Source organism: Zootoca vivipara, chromosome 7, assembly GCF_965207765.1.
Source record: "Zootoca vivipara chromosome 7, rZooViv2.hap1.1, whole genome shotgun sequence".
Taxonomy (NCBI): Eukaryota; Metazoa; Chordata; class Lepidosauria; order Squamata; family Lacertidae; genus Zootoca; species Zootoca vivipara.
This window is the reverse complement of record NC_142590.1, coordinates 40,062,645-40,088,114: the sequence shown is the minus strand read 5'-3', so window position 1 is coordinate 40,088,114 and position 25,470 is coordinate 40,062,645. Positions and strand designations below refer to the sequence as shown.

Here is a 25,470-nt window from a genome sequence, read left to right as displayed (position 1 = left end):
CAGCCCATTTAAGTGCTTGTGGTGTTATATTGCAATTTCCCCAACATATATGAAATTGTCTTGATGAAGGGACTTATTGTTCTACATAGTCTTCTGATCTGGGTCTGTATTCTTAAATTCTGCTAACAAAAGTTCCTTACTTCCTCCTTTCTAGGGTTGTAAGTCCCATTGATGGAAAATCAATGGAGTCTATCACAAGCGTGAAAATATTCCATGGCTCAGAGTATAAAGCAAATGGGAAGGTCATTAGGTGGACAGAGGTGAGGAAGCAATACTGTTTTTGTATGTTAATGCTGATCTGGGGTGGGGGGAAAGCCATGTTAGCCCTCACCAAATACTCTGGTTGAATGTAAATGTGTCCATCTACCCTAATTATTCTGGATATTTCTTTCATACTGATGGGATGAGCAGAAACCTGAGGCTGAGTTTTTATTTGTTAAAATGTGACAAACTTCTAGATCCAATTATCAAGGAGATCTTAAATACTCCGCAGAGATAAAATTCCCAATGATATAAGGACATCTGCCCACCACCATGTCCTATTGGAAAATGCCCAAATGTTTTCTTCATTGGTTTGGGGCCCTTCTGGGTCTAACTACCTTCCCTCAATGGCCGAAATCCCTGCCATTAATTGGAGTAGAAAGCTTGCCCTCACCACAGTGATCTCGAGTTACAAGAATAGTACGTTATAGTACAGAAATTTAGAGACTGGAAAAATTATGTTTTCTTCAGGTTTTCTTTCTGGAAAATGATGACCAACACAATGGCCTAAGTGACCCTGCTGACCATAGCAGGCTGACTGAGAATGTGGCCAAGGCTTTCTGCCTGGCCTTGTGCCCTCACCTGAAACTTTTGAAGGAAGACGGGATGACCAAGCTGGGTTTACGTGTTACGCTTGATGCTGATCAAGTAAGTGAACATGTCTTGTGGGGGAAATTCTCTCCACATCTTTGGTGTTGGTAATTAAATAAGCTAGAACCTGTTTTGGGGGTGGGGGGAGATACTTTTTTACAGAATTGCTGCGACCCTAACGTGAAAACATGCAGATTGCGGTTACTGTACTATTAATTCCTTGAAAATGATTCTTCTTATTCAAATTGTTAGGTGACACAAGCTCTTCCTGGACCTCACTTCCACTTTTTGAGTTGGAAAGGACCTCCTTTTGCACTTGTTTTTATGTCTGTTGTATTTCAGAAAGCTGAAAAAAGCCTCTTTAAACTTCTGAGGGTGATTATTTGAAAAGCTCCAAATTGAAGCCTATTCTGGATTATGTTCCATGTGATCTTGAAGGGTTGCTTCAAGATCACAGGGTGGGTCTGCTTTCCTGAATTCTTCCATGGATAAAATTTTATTAGGCGAGAACCTCTTCCATCATGTTAAGGGATTGCTTTTGTCTCTAGTTTCAAAACAAAGTAATATTTTCTCTTTACCTACTTTTTAGGTTGGCTACCAGGCTGGGAGCAATGGGCAGCCACTGCCTGCTCAGTACATGAATGACCTGGACAGTGCCTTAGTTCCAGTGATTCATGGAGGGGCATGCCAGCTGAGTGAGGGCCCAGTCATAATGGAGCTTATTTTTTATATTCTGGAAAACATCTCATAAGGACTTCATTTTCTGTTCAGACCTGTTCCAGCAGCAGCTGTATCTGAATCATTTGCACTTTAAAACTGGAAAAATTAAGCTTTTGTTAACACTATTATGAGGGGGGTGGGTGCGTGATTGAGAACAGTTGTTCCATAATTCTGAATCGTCTATGCATTTGTCAACAAACAGGATCAGGGCAGCTTCTATACTACAAAATGGTTATGCTATCTTTGCAGCTAATACACTTCTGTTACGGATTAGAAACAAACAATGGTCATGTTTTAAGACAATTGCAGTCATGTATTCAATTCTCAAACGGGTGCAGAGATCACTGGGGAGTAAATAAAAGGAAAGGAAATGTAAACATTTCTGATGTTTGTAGATGAACTTATTATGAAGACCTCCATTCTGACCTCACTATACTGCCGCTTATGGTTAATTTCTCTAGACATTGAAATTATCGTTTACATTATCTTGACCAGATTATTGGTTGAAGTACCTCCAAGACATGTCAGAATATTCTATAGAGATGTACAGAGAAAGAAAGCAGCATGACTGAGGGTACCTTCTACATCTGTCCCAAGCAAAGCAGAATCTTTCTAGAAGCTGTATGTAAATTAAGCTTGCAGTTTTGTGTGTATAAATAGGATAGTTTAACTTTAATTTTTCTTTATTTGTGATAAAACTGTTCCCTAAGCCTGATAACATGGCAAAAATCTGCCCTCGTAAGTTGTGTTTCATTTTATCTGAATCTGAAAAGAGCCTGTCACAGGCGTGAGAATTGTTAGGCTTTTAAAAAAAAAGTTACCATGGAATTTGTTCTTTTTGTAGTTGGCCCTGCTTTTTTTTTTAAGGTAACTTTTAATTTTCCCATTTGGTGTGCCCTTCTCCCATCATTAAGCCTGCACTTATCTAACACTTTATAGTAGCAGCACTCGGTAAAGCTAGCCTGTGAAAACTCTTAATAGTTTGGCTGCTATTGCATGTTTTGCTTTCACTTCAGGCTGGGAAGTTTGCACTCTTGTCTCACCTAAGATGGCACTTATGAGAAGAATGGCTTGAGCCCTCTCACTGCAGCATACAAAGCCGGCAATGAGAGTAAGCAAAAGAACACGAGCACGTTCCTATTAAATCTGATTTCCATCCCTGAGCAACTGATAACCCTGTGGAAAGAGCTGTGTCCACATAAGAGAGAAAGCAAACGTAAGCTTCGACAAGACACAGGCTGCTGTCATTCAAGGCTGGCCACCCCCCATGGGTAAGGAGGACAGAGAGAGTCTGGCCTTTTAAAGAGCAATCTAAAATTGGAGCAGCATGGGCAAAATGGTGAGCATTCAAGGGTAAGGAGGGGACAGCAGTTGCTCCAAGCCTGCCAATATATTTTTTTTAAAAGCAAACATATAGCAGTGAGAGCTGTAATAGTTAACTTTCCTCTGTGGGTAGGAAATCATAGTTGAGCAAGGTGCTATTCTTGCCTAAGATTAGTAATAACATAAAAAGCCCTCCTAGTACAACCTATGTAAACTGCAACTAGAACATAAGGAAGAGAAGGCATTAGAACTAGACCCCAAATTAAATGGCTGGAGAAGTTAACCCCACCTGAATACAAACACTTCTACTGAATTTATTAATGGTGGGCCATATGCTATGAAGACAGTTAAATTCTTAGCCCATGCTGAACCTGAAAAGAACTCAGGTGCTCAATAGTCTCCCCTGGGAGACAGGGTGGGCATAAAGAGGCTCCTTTGCAGAAGAAGGGCCTTACATTTCCTGCTCTTTCTTTTCCTTGCATATAAAAAGTTGCTTTTAAATTTTACTTCCTTCTGTGACAACGTTCAATTTTACAGACAGAAACTCAACTCTATTTAGATTTTACATGGCTGCAGTAGATTCCTACTTCAAGAGATGGCATTCCAATTTCACCACAGAAGTAGCTTTTTCAATAACTTTGTTTTGCTATTAAAGTTATCGATAGAGGGGGAAATACTGACTTTTCCTTCCTCCTTTCCTCCCCTGCAGAAAATCATTTGTTTGGGTTATGTTTGTGCAAAATGCTATTGACTGACTGGTTTGCTTCAACCATAGCCTTTAAAATGACCTTAAAATTTACCATATTGTTAAGAAATGAGTACTTGTTTAAAGAGAAAAATGTACTTTTAAAATTCAGTTACACTGCAAAAGACTGCATATTATATTTTTATTTTCAACATGTAGTTTTGTATATTAAATTTATTAAAATTAAAAACTGAATATTGTATTGTCTCTATCCACTTAAGATAAACAAACTCTGCCTGGTTGACAGACTTAGTTCTATATTCAGGTTTAACCTAGGTTTAACATTCTAGAAAACAGGCAACACTCTCTTTTGTCAAATTACTGTTTCAACTTACACCCAAATGCTGTGCTTCTCAAAATCCTTAAGCAGTAAAATGTTTAATTCTTTCTCTCCACTGAAAAAGAACACAAGAACATGGGCAGATTGAGGAAATCAGCTACTAGCAATCTCCATATGGTATGGGCCCTATTCAAAAGGCTCATGATACTGTTGCTTTAGATCAAGGTTATGGGTAAACATACAGAGAAAGTTAGGGAAATGCAATGATAGTTTAAAAAAAATCATTGCAGGCAATGTCAAATGCATATTCATGCTGCTGTTAACAGTAATATGCTTAACCTAATGCTGTGTGCAAGAATAGAATTTATTCCAGGACTAGGAAACACAATCTTATTTGCAAGTGTACATGATAAACTTCCACTGCTGCAGCCCATCTTAGTATATTGTCAGCCATTAAAAACAAACTTTTTTGCCCTCCCCTGCAAACATGCCCTTTGCATAAGACAGCAGACGGGTAACAGTCACGTAGTACCAACATTGCTACTTTCAGCAAGGTTTAAGGTAGGTCTATCTTTGTGGATCAGCACCTTCTTTCCCAGTAGTAGACTTACAAAGCTTACCAACTCATACTATATGATAGTTATGAAAATAAAGATGTTATGTTCAGTAGTGCATTCGTTGAACATCTTTGGTGCTTGCAGAAGCTCTATGTATAAAGTCCATTCTGCAGCTTTTAGCATTTCTGTATCTGTTGGTGACAAGGAAAAAAAATATGAATGTGGCTTTAGAGGAATAATGGAAGGATTAATGAAAGATGATCAAACATCCATGACAGAAGTGCAGAGTCTTCCTAGTGTGCTCTCAAACATTAACTGAAGGCAAGTCCAGTTCATGTATAAAGTCTTTTTGTTGGACGGCGATTCATTTTTATAGCAGGAATTAATTTTAAAGATGAATCATTTGCTATCTTGCATATTTTTTAAAAAGAAAACTGCTTCATGCATGTATCCATGGAATACATTCACTTGTGGTAATCAAAGCAAAATCTTGAGATTGCTCATGCCAATTGTCAGCCTACCCAGAAAAGACAGGTGTACATACCTTAGGTGGAACTAATGTTCAAGGACTAGCCAGTTTTCTGTAATTGTTTGAAGATCCTGCCCACTTAGTGGCTCCCTGAGTCTCACTTTTACTTCTAGTTTCCCTCCAGTAGGCTTCCTGCCATCCAAAACCTAGACATAGAAGCAATATGCAAAGTTTAATCACAGGAGACATAACCTAGAGAACTGCAATTGGCTTTGAACATTCAGTAGGGTTTTGGACTTCACTAGTGGCAGCTGTATGTATGGCAAGTGGGATCCGAAACAAAAAGTTTCAGTGTGGATTGCTCAGTCGTATCCTCTAGGATACTCTATATTACATTCCCCTTCTCTCACTCCATGGGGAAAAAAAACGTGTTAGTCAGCATTTCCTGGCTGGTGAGGACATTTGGTCCTCGTCGTCGTTGGTTTTCTTTTTGCAAAGGTAGGTTTTTTTTTACTACTATATATTTTTCCCTACTTCTGCCAACTTTGGCATTTCCCTGTAGCTGCTAGTACTGCTCCTTCTTTGGTGGAGGGGGTGGGGGGGTGACCTAGACCACCAGCGGTGCTTATGTTCGAGCATCAAACAGCGAATGATTCTGCAAAGTTTACATGGCCAAACAGTGGCATCATTGATTCCATTCAGATTCTGATTTATCACAGGAAACCAACCAACTACTCTCCCCCCCCCCAATTGATAGAAGTGGACTAAATATGTCGGCATACCATCCCTTCTGGAGAGGATGAAATTGCCAGATTGTTGGCAAATAGGCAACATTTTAAGTGGTTACAAAATATGAAATTTAACTTTTCAGAATTGGATGAAAGTTGCAAGAAGGTTTACCCTTTCTGAGGGCAGCAATTCCACCAAATTTCAGAAGCTGCAGCTGTTTCCCCACAAGGCTTAACAGGTACAGTTTAGAGTGGATTAAAAAATCACTTAATATCCCTTGGGGGTTTTTGTGGGTAATTGGACTGAAAATTGCAGACACAAAAGGGGTGCCATTGTATTAGGAAACCTGCCAGACTACTGACAAATAGAGTTAGGGGCTTTTGTGCTAAGCACCTTTGGGGTGGGAAGAACTAAAAGTAGGGGGACCTTCCAGGTAAAATATTCCCCTCTGATTCAAAGCTTGACATGTCAGCCACAATATAGCTCTCCCTTTTGCTATTGCATAATCAAGTTTAGAGACATGACTTTTGCTTTCAGCATTTCTGAAATTAACTGCCTGAGGTGTCACAAAGGACTTTGGAGGTTCCTGCTTTGCCTAGGGGGGGGGAATCCCTCCAAGGCACCCCGTATTGCATCAGAAATTGGAATTAAGCTGAATATAATGTGTATCTCTAATATCAAAGCAGCACAGAACCAGTTGCAATGCATAAAAGCTAATTCCATAGGTGTTTAAAAGCTAATTCCATAGGTGTTTAAAGGTGTTAACAAGGGAGACTGTACCTGGATCTCTCCACCACAGTCCAGTAGAAGCAAACTTGGCTCTCCAAGCTTCCCTACTCCCTTGCTGCCAGAATTCCCTGTGGTCATCACTCTCTTCCCTTCCTTACAACTTTTGGGGAGCTATGTTGGTCAGCACACTATTCTTGTGCTGCCCCCAACAACATCCTTGGAAAATTCTAGTTGTGCCTTAAGGAAGACCTCCATCCCCATGGGCAACCCTAGTTTCCAAGCACTTTTATATCAGCATATGGCAGGTACAGCACCATTCCCATGAGAATGGAGGAAAGCTGTGCCAGTAACGAAACTCCTATGAATGAGGAAAGTCAGTGCAGGCTCTCCCGTTTTACAAACACACTTTCAGCAGGACAACTGCAAAGAAGAAGAAAAGGGTAGTCTTTACCACAGCTTTCTTTGAGAACAAGAAAGGTACGGTACCTCAATAATTTCTCTGATTTCACATTCAAATTCCAGTTTGTCCAGTTTCAAGTGTGCTGTCCCTACTTGCTTGTCACTTCTGAAAAAGGACCTGGAAAAGGGGAGGCATGTCAGTGCAAGATTCAGTTTCTTCTAACTTCCACGATGGGAATCCGCAAAAGAACCCCAAAGACACTCAGAATCTCAAACTGCGACAGATCCTTCCCAACTCATACCTCCAAGGTTAAAAGCGGGTTATAATGCCATTGTTCAGTAGTGTACCAACAAAAGCCGTAGGCAGGGGTCAAAACTATTTTGCACTATATGAACAACAGAGTAGAATGATGTTACAATGAACAAAAACCGCTAGTGTTACGTTCAGTGATCAAAATAAAAAAATCCTTCAGTAGCACCTTAAAGACCAACTAAGTTTATATTTTGGTATGAGCTTTCGTGTGCATGCACACTTCTTCAGATACACTAGAAACAGAAGTGTCAGACCCTATATATATACAGAGGGTGGTGGGGGTGGGTGGGAATGGGTGATGGGCTGATGGGAGTGGTAAACCTGTAGATGGCTGTTAATGGCTGCTGATGGCTGCAATTAGTCCTGGGCTGAGGTGCTAAAGAAAGCTTGATCATGCATAATGAGATAAGAATCCGATGTCTCTATTCATCCCAGGTGCTTCCATGGTTTTAAGCTTGGTAATGATTTCCAATTCAGCAACTTCTCTTTCCAGTCTGTTCCTGAAATTTCTCTGTAATAAAACAGCTGCTTTGAGATCTTGTATAGAATGTCCTGGGAGATTGAAGTGTTCTCCTACTGGTTTTTCAGTCTTATGGTTCCTGATGTCAGATTTATGTCCATTTATCCTTTGGCGTAGGGTTTGGCCTGTTTGTCCAATATAGAGAGCTGAAGGGCACCGTTGGCATTTGATGGCATACACAATGTTAGAAGATGAGCAATTAAATAGTCTTGAGATGGTATGTTGGATGTTGTTGGGGCCAGTAATGATGTTGTCCGGGTGTATGTGGCAGCAAAGTTGGCATCTGGGTTTATTGCAGGCTCTGGTACCAGTGTCCATGTTAAGTCTGGTGGTTGTATTATTGTGGGTGAGGAGTTGTTTAAGATTGGGTGGCTGTCTGTAGGCAATGAAAGGTCTTCCTACCTGTAACTAGTTCAGTGATCAGACGTGTTTTAGGCTAAGGAAGCAACTGCATGGAATGACCTATTTATTCCCAAATGTACCTAAAGATCATGGCTTGGTTCAGAAAAAACACACCAGTGCAGAACAAAAAAGGGGAGGGGATTCTCAGGTGCACAGGGAAAAGGCCCAATGCATTTTGATGCAGGTCTTTCTTCAGCAGCACTGTGAGGCAAAATTGCAAACACAGCAGCAGCAGTGCGCTTCCTGCAGGTTCCCTCACTTTCAAGTGAGTACGCATTTGGAGACAGAGCTTGCAGAAAAGCACAGCAGCAGTGCTTCTCAGTGGCTCTGAAGACTTTCCTCAAAACATGTCAGGGCTAATAAACTTATCTCCCTATGAGCCCTGCCCCCACCCCTTCTGTTAGGAGGAGCCACAGCAAGGCTTGAGCTTATCTGCTCCTATTTGTTTGAGTGCAAGGAAAGATTAGAGGCTTCTGCTTCTAGTTTGCAGGAAATCACAAGTGCTCCTCGGCTGTTAGTCACATGAAAGGGCTAGTGTGGTGGAAGGGGCTGTGGCAGGGACACATTTTTAATACTACCATCAAAAGCCATCTGAGTCTTTCTGTCCCTGAAGTTCATAGCACAACTTCTGAAGTGGGGGTCCTGTTCTGTTTGTGTGGAGGCTTCAGACCTCGGAAATTACATCCCATTGTTATAAGAATTTTGAGGTCATATATATATATATAATAATTGTTCATAAAACATGTACATGAATGTACAGAAACATGTCTGAAGCAGCACAGGAAAACAGGCCTGACTGACACCATTTTGACTCTCTGACCAGGTGTTCCTCTGCAAGGAAGAAGGGGGGTGGGGGGAACCTTCTCATTGTCTCAGGAATTAAAGTGATAATCCCTGGCATCCTGATACCTGAGTGCCAGACAAAAGGGTGTGATTAACTTGGCTGGGAAACAGGGAAATGTAAATATCTCTCAATTTTGTTGATTAGGTTTTGGGGGCAGGGGGCAGGGTCCAGGATGCTCAGATTACTGCCACCAGACCTCCCCGTTCATGATGTGCCTATGATGAATCTAGGGAGGGGGGGTCTTGGGCTACACCCCTTCTGTGACATATGGATGATGCTTCTGGGGGGTGGGCTGAAACCAATTTCAAATCTCTTTTTAAGGGCAAGACATCTTTGTTTGGGGTTCCTTCCTTGTTCTCCTGTGTGAGAGGAAGGACCCTGTTGCAACAGCGAAAATAAAGGCTTTGCTTCTCAAACTTCTCTGGTTGGCCTCTGTTATATTCTCCAACCGATGGAGAACCCAATAAGGGAATAAAGGCAGATTTTTGCCTATATCACCAACATGGCAAGGGGGGAGATTCCATGCGACTTCGGAAGGTGAGATGAAATGTACAGCCCTTCATGTGAATGGCTCCTTAAGAACCCATCCTCAAATCACGTTCAAAGGTTCTGGTTGCTGCATTTGGACAAAAGGGCAAACTAGAAAGAAAAGCTCTCCCTTGCATGTAAAGGAAGGAGCATGCAATTCTGCTAATGGCCACTGGTGGCCTGTCATTTCATCTGAGTCGAACCCACTTGCAGAGCTTGCCAAGAACAGCAAACTCACCTATGGCCCTCCCTCCTACAGCTTAAAAATATTACTGCCTTCCATACTTTTTGGCCACTAAATTTTTCGGATGCATGCTTACAAGAGACAAAAGGCCACTCCTGCAAACAGATTGTCAGGGGACCTTCCTACAGGGAACCTCCACCCATCCTGCTGACCAGCACTTCGCCCAGTGAGAGCAGCAGCAGCGGGTCAGGTGGGAGGAATGAGGAAGTTAGCGGGATGGAGGAGGCAAGGCTCAGTGGTGTGGGAGAGCCCTTGTGCCGCCTTGACCAAGAGGGGGAGGGGAACAGGCAGCCCCTTCCGGGGCCCGAATTAAGGCGCGACACTAAACGTAAGGTCGGGAGGAGGCGTTTCGGGGTGCCCAAGCTCTTATGCTGGTCACGCAACAGGAAACGTCCACTCCTGGATTCTGCGAGTGACTAGGAGGTCATGTTTTCTGCTATCTCTGCACTGTAAATACTATGCACAATAAACCCTTTAAAGACAAGTACGGACGTGGGCGTCTTTACTCGAGAGTAGCCGCAACAACACCATTACACAGATCATATTAATATTCTTTCCCACTGTTTTCTTCTAGCCTAAACAATCATGCACCCCATCCCAATGAAGAAGCTTGTACAATCTTAAAACTATACACCCCTGAAACAGGAACTAAGTTGTGGTCAATGCTATATCAGAGTTATACATTATAGCGTTTATATAAGCAAATTATTTCGGCCACTAAGGAATCCTTTCAAACAGTTTCTTTAACGCCAGACAACTTGACACTAAAGGCCATGCTGCAAATAAGGACAGCTATTCTTACTGTTATATGCCGAACTGACTTAAGATATTCAGTGTGACATACAGATAAAATATAAGTAGTCCACAGACGTAGCCTTGTAGTACTCAACCAAAAGGAGAGAGAAAAGCATCTGAAGTTCATCATGGAAGATTTCCACCCTCCTGCACCACAACAGTCATGTGGGTGCATGTCCTGTCTGTTTAAGCTGTGGCTTAGATCCCTTGGGGGCAACAGGCATCAGATGCAGTGAACTGGCCTGCTTGGCAAAGGGGATTCTGTGTTTTGCTATGGAATCAGCAGAAAAATGTATTAAGGCCTCCAGGATGAAAAGATTGACAGCCCCTGATCCCTGCTGAACTGCCAACCTTAGTATATAGCAGGCACGTCCAACAGGTAGATCGTGATCTACCGGTAGATCACTGGACGTCTGTGGTAGATCACTGGCTCTCCCCAAAGAAGCTAAACAACTTTGGCTCCCCTAAAAAAAGCCCTGCAATCCCCCAAAACAGGGCTTTCCTCCTCCCTAAAAAAGCTCAGCAATTTGACCTGAACCCCCAAAACAGGGCTTTCCTTTCTAAGAAAAGCTCAACAACTTTGACCTGAACCCCCCAAAAGTGAGTAGATCACTGCCAGTTCTTAACTCTGTGAGTAGATCACAATCTCTTGGGAGTTGGCCACCCCTGGTATATAGGCATGGTAGTATAGAGCCAAAATTCTCATGAGTTTTCACAGCTTTTGGCTTTAGTAGAGTGTTAACAACACCCCAATATAGCACCTGTCAGTCATCTAAGAAGATCAAGCAGAAGACCAATATTTCATGACTATAGTCTAAAAGTTCAAGTATTGCAAATGTCCGAAAGACATATCTGCTGCAGATGAGCAAATCTCTACAAAGACTTCAGAATAGTTCCTTCCCATATTCTCAATTATATCTTCAGCTACCCTGTAGCTAAAAATTCCAAACACACAGACTGTATGCAACAAAGAGTTACATTCCCCCCCCCCCCCGCTTCCAAAAGAAATCTGGGAATTGTTTTAAAGCAGAATTAACAAAGTCCTTGAGCTCAAGCAATCAAACTGCTTCCCATTAGGCATGAACATCTACTCACCCTTTGTGGAAGATTTCAAATTTAATTCCTTTAGCCTGAATCGCTCTTCGGAAACCCCTGTGATTTCGGTTAATGTTGAGCTTGAACAGCTGATCGTATTCTGGAAATGCACAGACAGATATCAGATATGAACAGCTGATAAGAGGACTCTGAACCAAATAAAAGATCAAGAAAAGTATGTGGTCAACACCTCAAAATAAGCAGGTGGGTGATATTTTGCCATGGAAAAACCTTTCAATCAAGTAGGCCCCACAGGTGCGTATCTGAGAGAGATACAGATTGTACCTTATGTGAGTGCATGTGTGTCTCATATGTCTCAGTACGTTTCCAAGCACAATTCAAAGTGTTGGTACTGACCTTTAAAGCTCTAAACATCTGTATATCTGAAGCTCTGTATATCTGAAGGAGTGTGTTCACCCCCATCGTTCAGCCCGGACACTGAGAACCAGCGCCGAGGGCCTTCTGGCGGTTCCCTCATTGCAAGAAGTGAGGTTACAGGGAACCAGGCAGAGGGCCTTCTCGGTAGTGGCACCCGCCCTGTGGAACACCCTCCCAGCAGATGTCAAGGCAATAAGCAACTATTTTACTTTTAAAAGACAACTGAAGGCGGCCCTGTTTAGGGAACTTTTTAATGTTTGATGCTGCATTGTTTTTAATATTCGGTTGGAAGCCGCCCAGAGTGGCTGGGGAAACCCAGCCAGATGGGCGGGGTATAAATACATTATTATTATTATTATTATTATTATTATTATTATTATTATTATTATTATTATTCTGCTCTGCCCTTGCTTCCATTCCAGAGGGTCCTGCAACTTCCCATTATTGCCAACAAAGTTAAAATAAAACTTCAGTGAGAAAAACATCATGAAGCACTTTAAAACAAAAAGCAACCAATTCTCTGTTTTGTAGAATAGGAAAATTAGCTAAAAAGGGATTAAAAGTTTTGATGAAATGCATAGTCTATGAACGAAGAAAACCAGGAAGAAATCCTAGAAGAAAAATGCCCAGGTGGGCCATGATCCCAGCAAGTCCCCGGTGTGCACACAATGGTGCTTGGGCATAAGCACCTATTCATTTTTCATTGTTTCACCTCATCCACCACATCACAGCTTAGGGTGCTGAATTACACAGTGACTTGGTCCCTACGTTTTCCTTTGCGAGAAGAAGGAGCCAAAACAAAGGACTGCAAGTCCTTAAGTATATTACCCCCCTCAGTAAGTTTTATTTTTCAAAAAGAAGAACCTGCAAAAAAAGTGCTACAGGATTCATGCTAAATAGCTGTGAAATAATAGATCCTAAACAATTCTATGCAGTTGAGGGAAAGAGGGAGACATCTTTTCTGTGGCAAAATGAACAGCAATGTTGGACTTCTAAGGGATGGAATGCAGAGGGATCCAAATATCTATGTACAAGTACTTCTGGAGTTGTCTAGCTCAGTAGTAGAGCATGCACAGAGTTCCAGGCCCAGCCCTTGACCATCTCCAGTTGGCCTTGCAAAGGCCTCTGCCTATGACTGTTGAGAGCTGCTCCCACTATACAGAGCAGTGTTGCGAGTTAGGTTAACACCGTCGCAGATGCAGAAATCACTTAATTAAGAAACCCACCAATACAAAATTACTACTGTTCTGAAATGAGAGTCTTTGAATTATGTTCAGGTAGCCGATGCAAACATAAAATGGAGCTAACCCTTTTCAGCCTAGCTCTGAAATGAAAATCCAAGAAAAGGCAACGTCACAATGGCGATAATAGTAGAAGCACATGCACCCACCTGGGCAGTTGGTATTTTTTATCACTGATGTTTTACTTTTCTGAGCTTGCTCCTGTTTTCATAAAAGCAAAACACATAGGTTTACAAAACAAAACCCTAAAACTAAACACCTGCAGCCACACACCATTATATTCAGCATCTTTGTTTGCTTTTCATTTGGAAAGAAAGTCCTGCATAAGTGTAGATAAAGTTTTCTTGGACACAGCCCATTCAATATGCAGCAAAATGCAAATACTGAGATACAAACTCAATACGAAATATACAAGAGATAGAAACAAATGGTGCCTGGGGATGTTAAGAAGATATATTAGATCCAATGCTAGCATTGCAACCACCATTCAGTCATTTTGCTTTGCCGCAGAACAAGAACCTGATGCAGGTAGATTACTCCGGGGCCTTTTCATTTGTCTTCCTTGTCCCCAAGAAGGAAAGGGGTATGGAGGTTGCAACAAACGTGCTCCAAAGAGATTGTTTAGCAATTACTATTCTTTTTAACAACCCAATAACACAGCAAAACAAATTAACATCTAGTTCAAAGCATAGCAGAAGTCTCTAGGGAGTGAACAAGGACAATGTGACCCAATTACTGCCAGCACTTCTAGAGGATATCCTAGTAATCAAACTATATAGGCTTCTCTTTATTTCAGAGGCAGCTCCTTCCCCAGCTGCTTCTCAAGCATCACATATACAACCCTAATAGAAATGCCATTCTCTTTTCTACTGTGATAAGGCCACTAGAGATGCCACCAGTGACCCTGCCTTCCTAACTGTTCTCAGAAAAGCCACTGGGGTTCTCTGTCCTTGCCTTTACTTGTGAAGACCAAGCTCCCCCACCCCCACCCTGCCCCACGATGGGCTGGTTGCTCTAAAGCAGGGATGTGCAAGTCAAGCCACTCCAAAGGACCATCTTTTCGCTTTTGTTACCGGTAATTCAAAAGAGCTGAAGGGTGGCGTGATGGTTAGAGTGTTGAACTATGACCTGGGAGACTAGGGTTAGAATCCCCACTCAGCCACGAAGCTCACTGAATGACCTTGGGCCAGTCACCACCTCCCAGCCTAACCTGCTTCACTGGGGATAAAATGGGGATGAGAACGATGTGCACCATCTTGAGCTCCTTGGCAGAAAAGGTGGTATATAAATGTAATAAGTAATAAGTTCATTTCTGTGTATCTTTTTTTTTAACTCAGTGATTTCTTTTCAGCCTTGTTAACCCCCTTTAGCACATGCTTTCCCCTCCTGATCTCTCTGTACCCTTGTCTTTACCTCTCTGGTTCTCATAACACACATGGTCGTCTCTTTGCAGCACCATAGATCTTGCTTTGTCCCGATCTCTTTTATCTTAGGCAGCCCCAAACTCGTCCCTCCAGATGTTTTGGGACTACAATTCCCATCATCCCTGACCACCGGCCCTGTTAGCTAGGGATGATGGAGTTGTAGTCCCAAAACACCTGGAGGGCCAAGTTTGGGGATGCCTGGTCTTAGTTATCCACCCACTTCACAAGTCGATAGGGCTTCTCTGCACCTTTATTTTATGCTCTGCTTCTACCCATCCTGATATTTACACTGCTGCTCGCTTAACTCAGCAGCAATGCACAAGTCATCCATTCTCCCAGTCTTTGCATATATTACATGGCAGCAAACTGAGGGTTTGCATCTGAATATACTTGATAGGGAACTGTCACCCTAGGGCAGGGATCAGCAAACTTTTGCAGCAGGGGGCCGGTCCACTGTCCCTCAGACCTTGTGGGGGGCAGGACTATATTTTGAAAAAATATATATGAATGAATTCCTATGCCCCACAAATAACCCAGAGATGCATTTTAAATAAAAGGACACATTCTACTCATGTAAAAACATGCTGATTCCTGGACTGTTCATGGGCCGGATTTAGAAGGCGATTGGGCCGCACCCGGCCCCCGGGCCTTAGTTTGGAGACCCTGCCCTAGTGTCTAGAAATTAAGGAGGGAGCAAAACCCTTGATGTGTACTCACTGTATTCGGGTAATGGAATTCAAATTTCACAAATGCGTCCAAATCATTGGGTGCCACACCTATGCAAAGAGAAGAATTTAGCTGAGCAAACAGCTGCAGAAACAAAAATAAAAATGGGCCAAATCTTATGAACACAAGACTGCCGATTATCTCACAGGAAAGAAGGGGCCTCTACTCAAGAGATGTTTGCTCCTGATTGTGACCCAATTTCCTTGATAAAAACAAAATGATCCTAACTACTGATTAACAGAGGTCAAGTTCCCAGCTCTCTCAGCTGCAGGGAAGATTGCAGAGCAGGAAGGAATCTTAAAAATTCATGTCAATGGTAGACTACCTGGTGGAGCTGGTAGATTTATTCCTCGGACAATGATAAGATGCATTTCTGTGCTACTGAGTTCAGAAAATATTCTACAAAGCAAACAAAAAGAAACAGCAGTTTACTCCAGCAAGCCGGACGTACTTCACATTGCAATATCAAACGTAGTGAACATGTAGAAACAGGAATCATGAAGAAATACACAGGTTGTTTGCTTTCTGACAAGTAATTGCAGGGTGAAAACATGGTTTGTTGTTAGTTTATGAACCACAAGGCCTTGCTTAACCATGGTTTGTTTGGTCATTGCAGCCCAGGCACTCTCCAAGCTACAGAGGCACAAGGCAAGAGTAGCTGGAAAACCAACCAACAAGCTTTGTCTGTTTGTCTATTGAACAAGCTACAACTTAGTATTACGTATGCAAACACAGGCAACATCAAGATGTGAACAAAGTTAAACCCCTTTGACTCAGGGGGCTGGAGGAGAGTGGTCCCATTTTCGTGGCAGTCCCACATTTATTGAAATGCCTAGTTTCCACTCTAAAACATTGGCCATTTTTTTGGGAACAGAAATTCACAGTATTCCCAGTTGCTTGTTCTTGTAAGGTTCAGAAAGGTTTTGTAAAGCTCATCAGACATTTGAAACCTTCCCATCTTTTGGCCATCCATACCTTACAATTTTAAAGGTTCTCTCTTCAAAGTGGTGGCTTGGGGGATCCAGCCCCTGGGCCTGTGCAAGCTGTAAGATGTCCAGATCTTTTTTACAAATCTGAGCCAGCTTCTCAAACCTGAAATACAACACAGAAATACACAACATAAAGTAAAAGTGAGAAAGATCAAGAAGGATACTGCCAGAGCCTGCTCTGGTTTCAATCATGTTATCAGTGGGTGGCTGCTAAACTCATGGAGGCAGCTCCTACTCAAATGAGAGAATGGCTGGGCTCCACTTAAGGCAGAAATAGCTTCTTTCCAGAGGTCAATGGGAAAACTGTCTAGAAACTGACCAAGCCGGTGGGGGCCCCAGAGGGACTTAGCTTTCATTACTGATGGGATTTGGGAGCTACCTTTATCAAGCAAGCACAGGGAGCAGAACACTGGTTGCTCACCATGAAATTTCCTTCTTGTTTGACATATGGAGACACCCACCATGTAAGCTGTAGTTCTACAGCTCACCCAACGTAGGGACATGCCATTGAGCTTCCCATCAAGTGAAAAAGTCAAGTTACACTTTACATAGTTAAGAAGGGAGGAACAACTTTTTCCCCAGCCACAAAATGATTAGACCCAAGGCATAAAAGCAAAAGTCATTCTGCCAAGTGGAATTTGTACTGCACCCAATTGAGATGTGCCTTCAATACCAAACTCATAATAAACCTACCGGGAAGTTTCAGATACATTTCCCAGATGTGTGAATTGCTTCGAATACTGCAAACATTTCTATTAACAGAAAAAAGGAGGGAGGAGTCAGACCACAAGCTACCTTCAAAAACTGATCTGAAAGAGAGGCTGGCCACGTTCAGACAATCAAATCTCTGTTTAATAAGCTGAAATAAACATCTGCAGTCACTTTGCTCTTCCTTTTGCAGGAACAGGGAAACAAGCCAGGAAACTTTAAGCAACAGCTTTCCATATTGTCTGAACTAGCAACTATGGGAAATGGCTTCCAAACAAAACAGGTTATAGGAGAGAACTTTTAACCATGACTTGGAACCAGTTTCCATGATGGTTCAGTTGGCTTTGTGGCTGGTTCATGCACTCACGAGGAACAAAGTAGATGTGTGTACGTAGCTGCCTGAAGCTTGTGAAAATCTCAGTTATTAAGTTGAGATTTGATTGTCCAGAATTCAGAACTGTCAAAAGTATTTGGGGGAAAGTAAACAACTGATCATGAAGTTTGTAGTGTAGCTGCTCCTTTCACAAACCTGAGAGCAGTCTCACAGCCTTCTGTAAAATATTATAGCAACTACATGTAACTTAAATCTCTGAAGGCAGCATTTCTCAAACTTTTTCATTTCTGTTCTACTTTTTGCTGCCTTCTGGGCGACCCAACCCAGCTCCAATGAAGCATTCCACAAGTTAGTATATTGTCAGCTGCATAAAATCTGCTGCTGAGTTATAGTATTAGTACCATAACTTACAGATGTTAACACTGCCACTAGAATCTCTCTCTGACTTCCTCTTAAAAACTAACACACAGGGGAACCTATAAAGAAAGCAGCAACTTTTTCTGAGCACCTTTATTTTCAGATCACTTTTGGATGATAGGGCAGTAGGCAGAGGTAAAGACTGTCCACTCTTGTGCTAAATCATAGTTTAATCTTTGCACACGAGCAGAATGAAGCTTTGGGTTTACATCCTCTGCTCCAACACAACTGCAAAGAGGAAATCAGAAATATACTCTTAAAACTAGCTAACATTCTCTGTTCACCCAGTAATCTAACAACCAATCTGGACACACTCATTTGTTAAAACTACGGTTTGTTAAAAGTCAGAATCCTAAACCACTCTGTGATCCTAACGTGTCAGAACTTCAAGTTCAGATATAAGTTAGTTTAAAAGATGCTTCTGATTTTGCCCATGCAACTTGAGGGAAAGGAGAGGGTCATTGATGCTTGTGCATAAATCACAAAAGAACAATAGTTTAGAGTTGTATGCAAAATATGCCAGAGAATATTCTACTTCCACTACAGGACCCTTAGCTATCAATAATGCTATAGGAGAGGGAGGAGCCACACACCTCATGCTGGTCTCTCAATAGCTTGATGAGCTGAACGTACACCTCTTCTGCTTTCTGAGAGAGTCTGAGATCTTCATGATGTATGATAATGAAGTCACCTTCATCATCTGTAGGTGGTGATGGCAGCTACACAGCAACACACAATACATGTCAGAGCTTCTCGTAAAATTGTGGCAGTGAAAGGTGAGCACTGACATAGGGACACTCATTCAGAGCAGATAAAAAAAGGGGTGGGGGAAGGATATCAGGAAAGGGTAGCAGGATACTTTCAAGGTTCCTGCCATACTTAGCTAATATGCTGTTAATACATTCTTCCCCACCCAATCTAGTGTCCTCAACGTGCTACAGACTACAACTCTCATCACTTGCCATCAAGCATAGTTGCTGGCTGAGGCTGATGGGAGTTGTAGTCCAACTACCTGGGGGACACCAAATTGGAAAGGCTGTGCTAATACATCGGTTTTCTGAGACCTGCAGGTAATGACAAGGAATGACACACCCAACTGTCTTGAATTTCCAACAGCACTGCAAGCATTTATCAATATGAGAATGGAGTGACTGCAAGTTTGCCACATTCCTCAAGTAAGGTGTTTAAAAAATATTGAAATGCCCTACTGTAAGGGGGCAGTTACAGAGAACAGCCCCCCATCATAAAGTCCAGCTCCAGCAGTGGGTCCAGTGAAGGGCAGGAGGAAGTAAGCAGGTCGGTACAGGGCTCCGGCAGCATCCAAGAGCCGCGACTAAAGCCTAGAGCTCCTATACAGGAAATGGCCACTGGCGGAGCATCGGACAGGCGCCCTTTTCCCCAAACGCCTGATTTGAGGCGTGCCAGCTCCCGTAGGAGCAAGGGGTGGCGCTTTGGGGTCCCCAAACTACTTTGCTGGGCGTGTAGCCGGAAAACGCCATTGCGAGATTCTGATGAAGACTGAACAGTCATGTTTCCTCTATCTCTTGCACTGTAAATAAGTATGCACCAATAAAAGCCTTAAAGACACGATGGGGAGGAGCGTCGTTACTCGAGGGTAGCCAACAGCATCCCTGACACCTACACTTCTGATCATTACCACAGCAGTGATTCAAGATACCAAACAAGATACCAAACAAGAGAATAGATGACAGCTCATGCATATGAAAAAAATTGACCCACTACATCAGGTGTTGTCAACCTGGTCCCTACCGCCCACTAGCGGGCGTTTCAGGATTCTAGGTGGGCAGTAGGGGGTTCTACGGCACAATCTGAATCCTCCTTCCACTGAGCACTGGTGGGCGGTAAGGAAATTTCACCATCAAGAAAGATGCATTAGTGGGCGGTAGGTATGAAAAGGTTGACTACCCTTGCACTGCATTCATATATGTTAAGGGACAACCATAAACCCAGTCAGTTCATCTTCCAAACTGGGGGCACCCAAAGTAACTTAAGGCAATATGTAAAAACAAAGTCTCATTTTTGTAACCTGCACATATGTATTTTTATGTGTGTGAACATTGCAAAAATGCAAGGCCATCTAGGCAACATTGTGGCTAGAAAGTACAAAATGATAACTCAGAAGAGGCCATTTTGATGGCTGAGAAGAAAACATACAAGCAAGCTCCCATTTACAAGCAGGTTACGTTCCAAGGCATCACACGTTTAAGTGAAATTTTACATATGTACATATACATATACACGTGTGTGTGTGTGTGTGTGAGAGAGAGAGAGAGAGAGAAACTGGGTGCAACTGAACAAATTCAGAATTTCAAAAAAAGTAAAAGGCTCCTACAATTCAAGGAGAGAAGGCAGGGTAACAGCCAGGATGAGAGTGCAGGCCTATGTTCGGGACCAACTGCAGAAAAGCTTGCCTCTCTCTTAAAAGAATTACAAGATTTTCTGAAATAAAATCCACAAGAGCTGTGTTCAAAGGCAACAAAGGACATCATATGACAGATAGTGGTATGAACAGTGCTTCCTCCAAAGCAGACCTGATACACTCTTAGGAATCTTTCTACTAACCTTGGAAATGTCAACCAGCTTGCCATTTTTTGCCCGCTCGATCTTTGGCTCCAAGCTCTTGGCTGTTCTTAGGAATGCCTTGGCTTGTTCCAGATCATTTCTCTTCTTTGCCTGGACTGCAGCCTTTAAGTACTGTTTCCTTCTACTCTCCAGGAATTCAAGGTGCTCTAAAGCTGCAAAGAAGCAAAACAACTGGGGTGTTTTCATTATTATTTTTTAAAAAAACCCAACACTTTTCAGATTTGGAGATATTGCAGGCTTGGTTCCAGACCACTGCAATAAAGTGAATATCACAATAAACCGAGTCACGTAAACATTTTGGTTCCCCACTGCATATAAAAATTATGCTTGCACCATATATAGTCTATTAAACAAGGCTCCTCCCCTGGCTGCAGAGGCGGGAGGGAGGGGAAAAACCCACCTCCAACCCTAGCTACCTCCACTCCTGTGGCCAGAAGGGGGAGGTGGCAGCGGCAGGGCTTCCTTCCCCTGGAAGCGGCCAGGCTGCTTGCAGCTGCACCCGCGTCCTCGCAATGAGCAATATGTGAGCAGCGCAATAAAACAAAGCATGCCTGTGCTATTGGAGGAGAGAATTTATTTATTTATAGATTTATAAAATTTATAAACCGCTTGATTGTTAAAAACCCCCACACACCCTCAAAGCAGTTTACAATGAGGATAGACAATAAAATTACCAGTAAAAACAACTAATTTAAACATTTAAGGAATAAATTCAGCAGCAAACCCAAAAGATATTAAAACATACATCCACATTCTACACGTCTGGGTCGGCTCATCTAAACAAAAATGTTTTTAGCAGGTGTCATAAAAGCTACAGCGAAGCTGCCTGCCTGATGTCAATAGGCAGGGAATTCCAATGTGTTGGTGCTAAGAAACCATCAGATTGATTTCTTACGGGCAATAGTTGTTGCTTGTAACAGTGGCAGTTCTGCAGACTGAAGGTGAGTGGGCAATACAGGGGGGGTAAAGTGATCTTGCAGGTAAACTGGTCCCAAATTATTAAGGGCCTGATATACTATTAGTAACACCTATAGAAAACTATTTCTTGCTTAGCTGTATTCCCACTCTGCGCACAAGGCTGTATGAGAGAACCAGAAGGTTTTCTCATCCCAGGGAAGCACAGAATAGGCTGCTAATGGTGCAGAAAGAAATGTGTGGCAGTGGCTTCTATTTATTTCCGCCCTCACACCATAGCTTCTCCTGTGCGCAATCTGCCCAGTCATCCAAAGCCGCATCCATTAGATACAGCCTTGCTTGCCAGGCTTTGACTCAGATGGAATACTTGAACTGTGTGTGGGAGCTCAACATTTGTAAGGCGCGGGGGAGGACATGAAAAAAGAGGGGCAGAAAGGACACTTATCAGGGAGACGAGAACTTTTACTAAGCCTGCCAGGTATCTTTATGATCTCCTTTCCAGAGGGCATGCACCAGCTCTTCCAGGCTCCTTTAAAGTAAGAGGAAAAAACAGACCTAGCCTAGAGGTAGTCCTGTTTTCTCGAATGCAAGCTTGCCATCTGCACCCAAGCTCTGCAAATGTGTGGCATGTCTCCATGGAATACTGTCAAGTGTGTGTCACTGAACTGCTTAGGAGGAAGAGGAAACACTGACTAGCTTGAAGTAGTGCAAGTAGCAGTGTCCTGGTAGTTATCTTGATTACAGCAAGGGATCTGTCTGTTATGTGCACATTTAAGTGGATAATAAGAGATTTGGGTCAGAATAGGAATCTGTTTTTGTCACTCATTTGCTGTCCAGATTCTACATACCTTTCTATTCTACTGCAAGAGAGGGCTTGTTAACATCTTACGAGCACTCCAAACACAGCATTTCACGGCTCAGAAAATGAAAAGCCAACAAGGGCTTTGTCCCAAAGGCTTCTTCTGTTAAGCCTCACAGAACGTATTTCTTAAGTACCATTTTTGTTTTGTTCTATCCTCAGCGTGAACAACTGTTTCCCCCTTTTCCTTCCTAACATCCTTTAAGTATCTAAAATACATCACTTAAATGAAATAAATAAAACTCTCAGCCAGCCTTTTGAGTCCTTACCAACTGGAGAGATGTGCTCAGTGGATGCAGATTTTTCTGGAGCTGCTACAGGGGTGGGTTGCGAAATATCTTTCTCTGGAGAGGTTTCTTCCGGGATTACAGCAGATGGCACAGTTATAGGCTGAACAACTTGCACTGGCTTCTTAGGCAGCTGAGCGGGCTTCTTGGGAGCTGGAGCCTGTGTGGAAGGCTCACCCTAGTGGGATCAGAAAGGAATTGAATGCAATGAGCAGGAAATTCAGATGTAGGGCCCAAGATGAGGACGGATACTAAACAAATGGATCCAATTACAGCAGCCATCTGCTGTGGTGCTGCAGAAGAAAGACCTTTCTTCAGAAAGTCATCTTGGTGTAGAGGTTAAGAGCGGTAGACTCATAATCTGGTGAACCGGGTTTGTGTTTCTGCTCCTCCACATGCAGCTGCTGAGTGACCTTGGGCTAGTCACACTTCTTTGAAGACTCTCAGCCCCACTCACCTCACAGAGTGTTTGTTGTGGGGGAGGAAGGGAAAGGAGAATGGTAGCCGCTTTGAGACTCCTTCGGGTAGTGATAAAGCGGGATATCAAATCCAAACCCTTCTTCTTCCTCTTCATCTTAAGAGGCCAAGAAACTCCTTAATAACAGCACTGTAGTCATCATCACTAGGCCGTATTCAACAAAATGGGTTATAGAGTGATTCATCATCTGAAGTCCTAGTGCAGAGTGTGGCTTAACAGGAGATGAGCCACTACTACGGTAGGTACCCCAGCACAAAGTCTGTGAGTTAACCAGTTCAGCAGTTAGCATTAGGAAATTAAGGGGAATAAGCAGTTTTAACTACCAGAGCTTCTGAGTTGTGGCCAATGCTAGTCCTATTCAGAGTAGACCCATTAAAAAGCAGGAACATGACCAACCTGATGGGTTAAAAGGAATGGAAATGGTGATTGGAAATGTTTCAGTGTGTGTAATTCTAGGTTAGTAGGATTAAAAAAAACAAAAAAAAACAGCAGCTTTTGAAATAGTTGGCTGTAACGTTTGTTTTAAAATGGTAAGAATATTCTTTTGCATCTGTAAGCACACAGATTTTTAAGCAACACACCTCGTCTTCCTCCTCCTCTTCTTTATTCTCTTCTTCCTCCATCTTAACCAGCCTGTTAGCATTTTCAAGGACAGCAGCAACTGTATTGTCGTCTGCAGGAGCCAGTCCAGGAATTGGAGGAAAACCTGAAAAGAAAAGAGAAGAAAAACCCCATAAGATAGGCTTAAAATAAATGAAGATGAACACAACACACATTTATGAGAACTACAGATTAAAAAAGTTGAAATGACAATTATACTCAGAAGATACAAGTTCTGAGAGTACTGAGCATGAACTCCAGTGGTTGCCCACAAAACAGATCACTGACGCATTCAGGCCGAGGTAGGAGGAGAAGTTTGGAGGTAGGAGGTAGGAGGAGAAGTTTAGTTAAATTGTTTGTGAACTGGGAGCTGTGTTTAACACTAATTATGGCTAATTTCAAGCCAGCTCCTCAAACGGATCATTTGCAACCCACCTTAGCTCAGGGCTCATGACCTGGTAGTGGGTCCCAATCCACCAGCTGAAAACCAGCGATCTAATTTGCAATACAAAAGACTCTCTGTGCTGTTATCGTGCAACTTCATGAAAGTTTACAGTCACAATAAGCAGTTTCATAGCACATTCTGTAGTGTTTGTCATGGAGCCAACCCAGTCTCCTGACAAACCAGGGTAGGAGGGAATCTCCTGAAGCATTTTTGGCAAATGTGCTAGGAACAAAGCACTTACGCGAGGCTATTTCACATTTCAATGCACAGTCCTGACAGTGTTGCACACTTACCAGGGGGAACTGGTAGTTCACCAAAATTCACTTTCCTTCCTGCTTTATGGGCTCTTATGGCATCTTGGTATTGCTGTTAAGGATAAATTTTGGTTAGAGAATACAGTTATCTGACAGGTTGTGGGGGGTTGTGGGGAGGGGGAGATAAATACATGTTTGTCACTCGTTTTGTTGTGTTTCCCTTTGTGCCACAAGGATTAGAAAACATTTTAAGAGCACTCCAGGCAGAACATTTTGTAGCTAGAGAAATGCAAACCTTCCTCCAGGTACTGCATCTGTTGTTGGGCTTGCAGTACACAGACGCAACAACCCTTTCACATGTCTTTAAGAAAAGGGCTGAAGGATTTACCCCACGGTCTTGGTAAATGTGATGAAACGATGGTTAACATTATTCAGAGTGCAATTCTATATGTGTCTCCTCAGAAGTAAGTCTTTCTGAGTTTAAGGCAGGCAAGTTTGATAATTACATTCTCAGAGTGTAATATGCAATATGTGTTGCAGAAATTCACCACCCAACGAGCTTGTATTCCACAAATTTAACAATTATTATTTTTATTTATCAAATTTGTATAAAAAGGTAAAGGTACCCCTGACCAGTTTGAAAGCACGTCAAAGTGCAAGTAGATAAATAGGTACCACTCCAGCAGGAAGGTAAACAGCGTTTCCGTGCACTGTTCTGGTTCGCCAGAAGCGGCTTAGTCATGCTGGCCACATGACCTGGAAGCTGTACGCCAGCTCCCTCGGCCAATAATGCGAGATGAGTGCCGCAACCCCAGAGTTGGTCACAACTGGACCTAATGGTCAGGGGTCCCTCTACCTTTTTACCCCTGACCATTAGGTTCAGTCGCGGACGACTCTGGGGTTGCAGCGCACATCTCCCTCTATAGGCCGAGGGAGCTGGCGTTTGTCTGCAGACAGCTTCCGGGTCATGTGGCCAGCATGACTAAGCTGTTTCTGGCGAACCAGAGCAGTGCACGGAAATGCTGTTTACCTTCCTGCTGGAGTGGTACCTATTTATCTACTTGCACTTTGACGTGCTTTCGAACTGCTAGGTGGGCAGGAGCTGGGACCGAACAACGGGAGCTCACCCCGTGGCAGGGATTCGAACCGCTGACCTTCTGATCAGCAAGCCCTAAGCTCTGTGGTTTAAATTTGTATACTGCCTGGTTATAGATAAATGTTTTCGCCTGGCTCCCCAAGATATGTAATGAAGGCGCCAGGCGAGCCT

General features: G+C 42.8%; 2 protein-coding genes across 10 annotated transcripts in view; one reads left to right on the top strand and one right to left on the bottom strand.

The window, feature by feature from the left end:
• ZFYVE9 (zinc finger FYVE-type containing 9) overlaps window positions 1-3,835 on the top strand; it is a 50,165-nt gene extending 46,330 nt beyond the window's left edge. For all 5 annotated transcript variants that reach the window (XM_035124169.3, XM_035124161.3, XM_035124165.3 and 2 more), the window contains 3 exons: window positions 155-260; window positions 733-909; window positions 1,442-3,835. In XM_035124169.3, the coding sequence (XP_034980060.3) occupies window positions 155-260; window positions 733-909; window positions 1,442-1,603 (445 nt within the window). In that variant the 3' untranslated portion in view covers window positions 1,604-3,835. The remainder of the gene's footprint in view (window positions 1-154; window positions 261-732; window positions 910-1,441) is intronic.
• CC2D1B (coiled-coil and C2 domain containing 1B) overlaps window positions 3,766-25,470 on the bottom strand; it is a 45,875-nt gene continuing 24,170 nt past the window's right edge. For all 5 annotated transcript variants that reach the window (XM_035124170.3, XM_060276907.2, XM_035124171.3 and 2 more), the window contains 14 exons: window positions 24,243-24,315; window positions 23,486-23,610; window positions 22,409-22,604; window positions 20,345-20,517; window positions 18,355-18,480; window positions 16,996-17,054; window positions 16,289-16,405; window positions 15,639-15,712; window positions 15,305-15,363; window positions 13,313-13,364; window positions 11,545-11,644; window positions 6,891-6,981; window positions 5,022-5,152; window positions 3,766-4,668 (listed from right to left, as the gene is read on the bottom strand). In XM_035124170.3, the coding sequence (XP_034980061.2) occupies window positions 5,033-5,152; window positions 6,891-6,981; window positions 11,545-11,644; window positions 13,313-13,364; window positions 15,305-15,363; window positions 15,639-15,712; window positions 16,289-16,405; window positions 16,996-17,054; window positions 18,355-18,480; window positions 20,345-20,517; window positions 22,409-22,604; window positions 23,486-23,610; window positions 24,243-24,315 (1,365 nt within the window). In that variant the 3' untranslated portion in view covers window positions 3,766-4,668; window positions 5,022-5,032. The remainder of the gene's footprint in view (window positions 4,669-5,021; window positions 5,153-6,890; window positions 6,982-11,544; window positions 11,645-13,312; window positions 13,365-15,304; window positions 15,364-15,638; window positions 15,713-16,288; window positions 16,406-16,995; window positions 17,055-18,354; window positions 18,481-20,344; window positions 20,518-22,408; window positions 22,605-23,485; window positions 23,611-24,242; window positions 24,316-25,470) is intronic.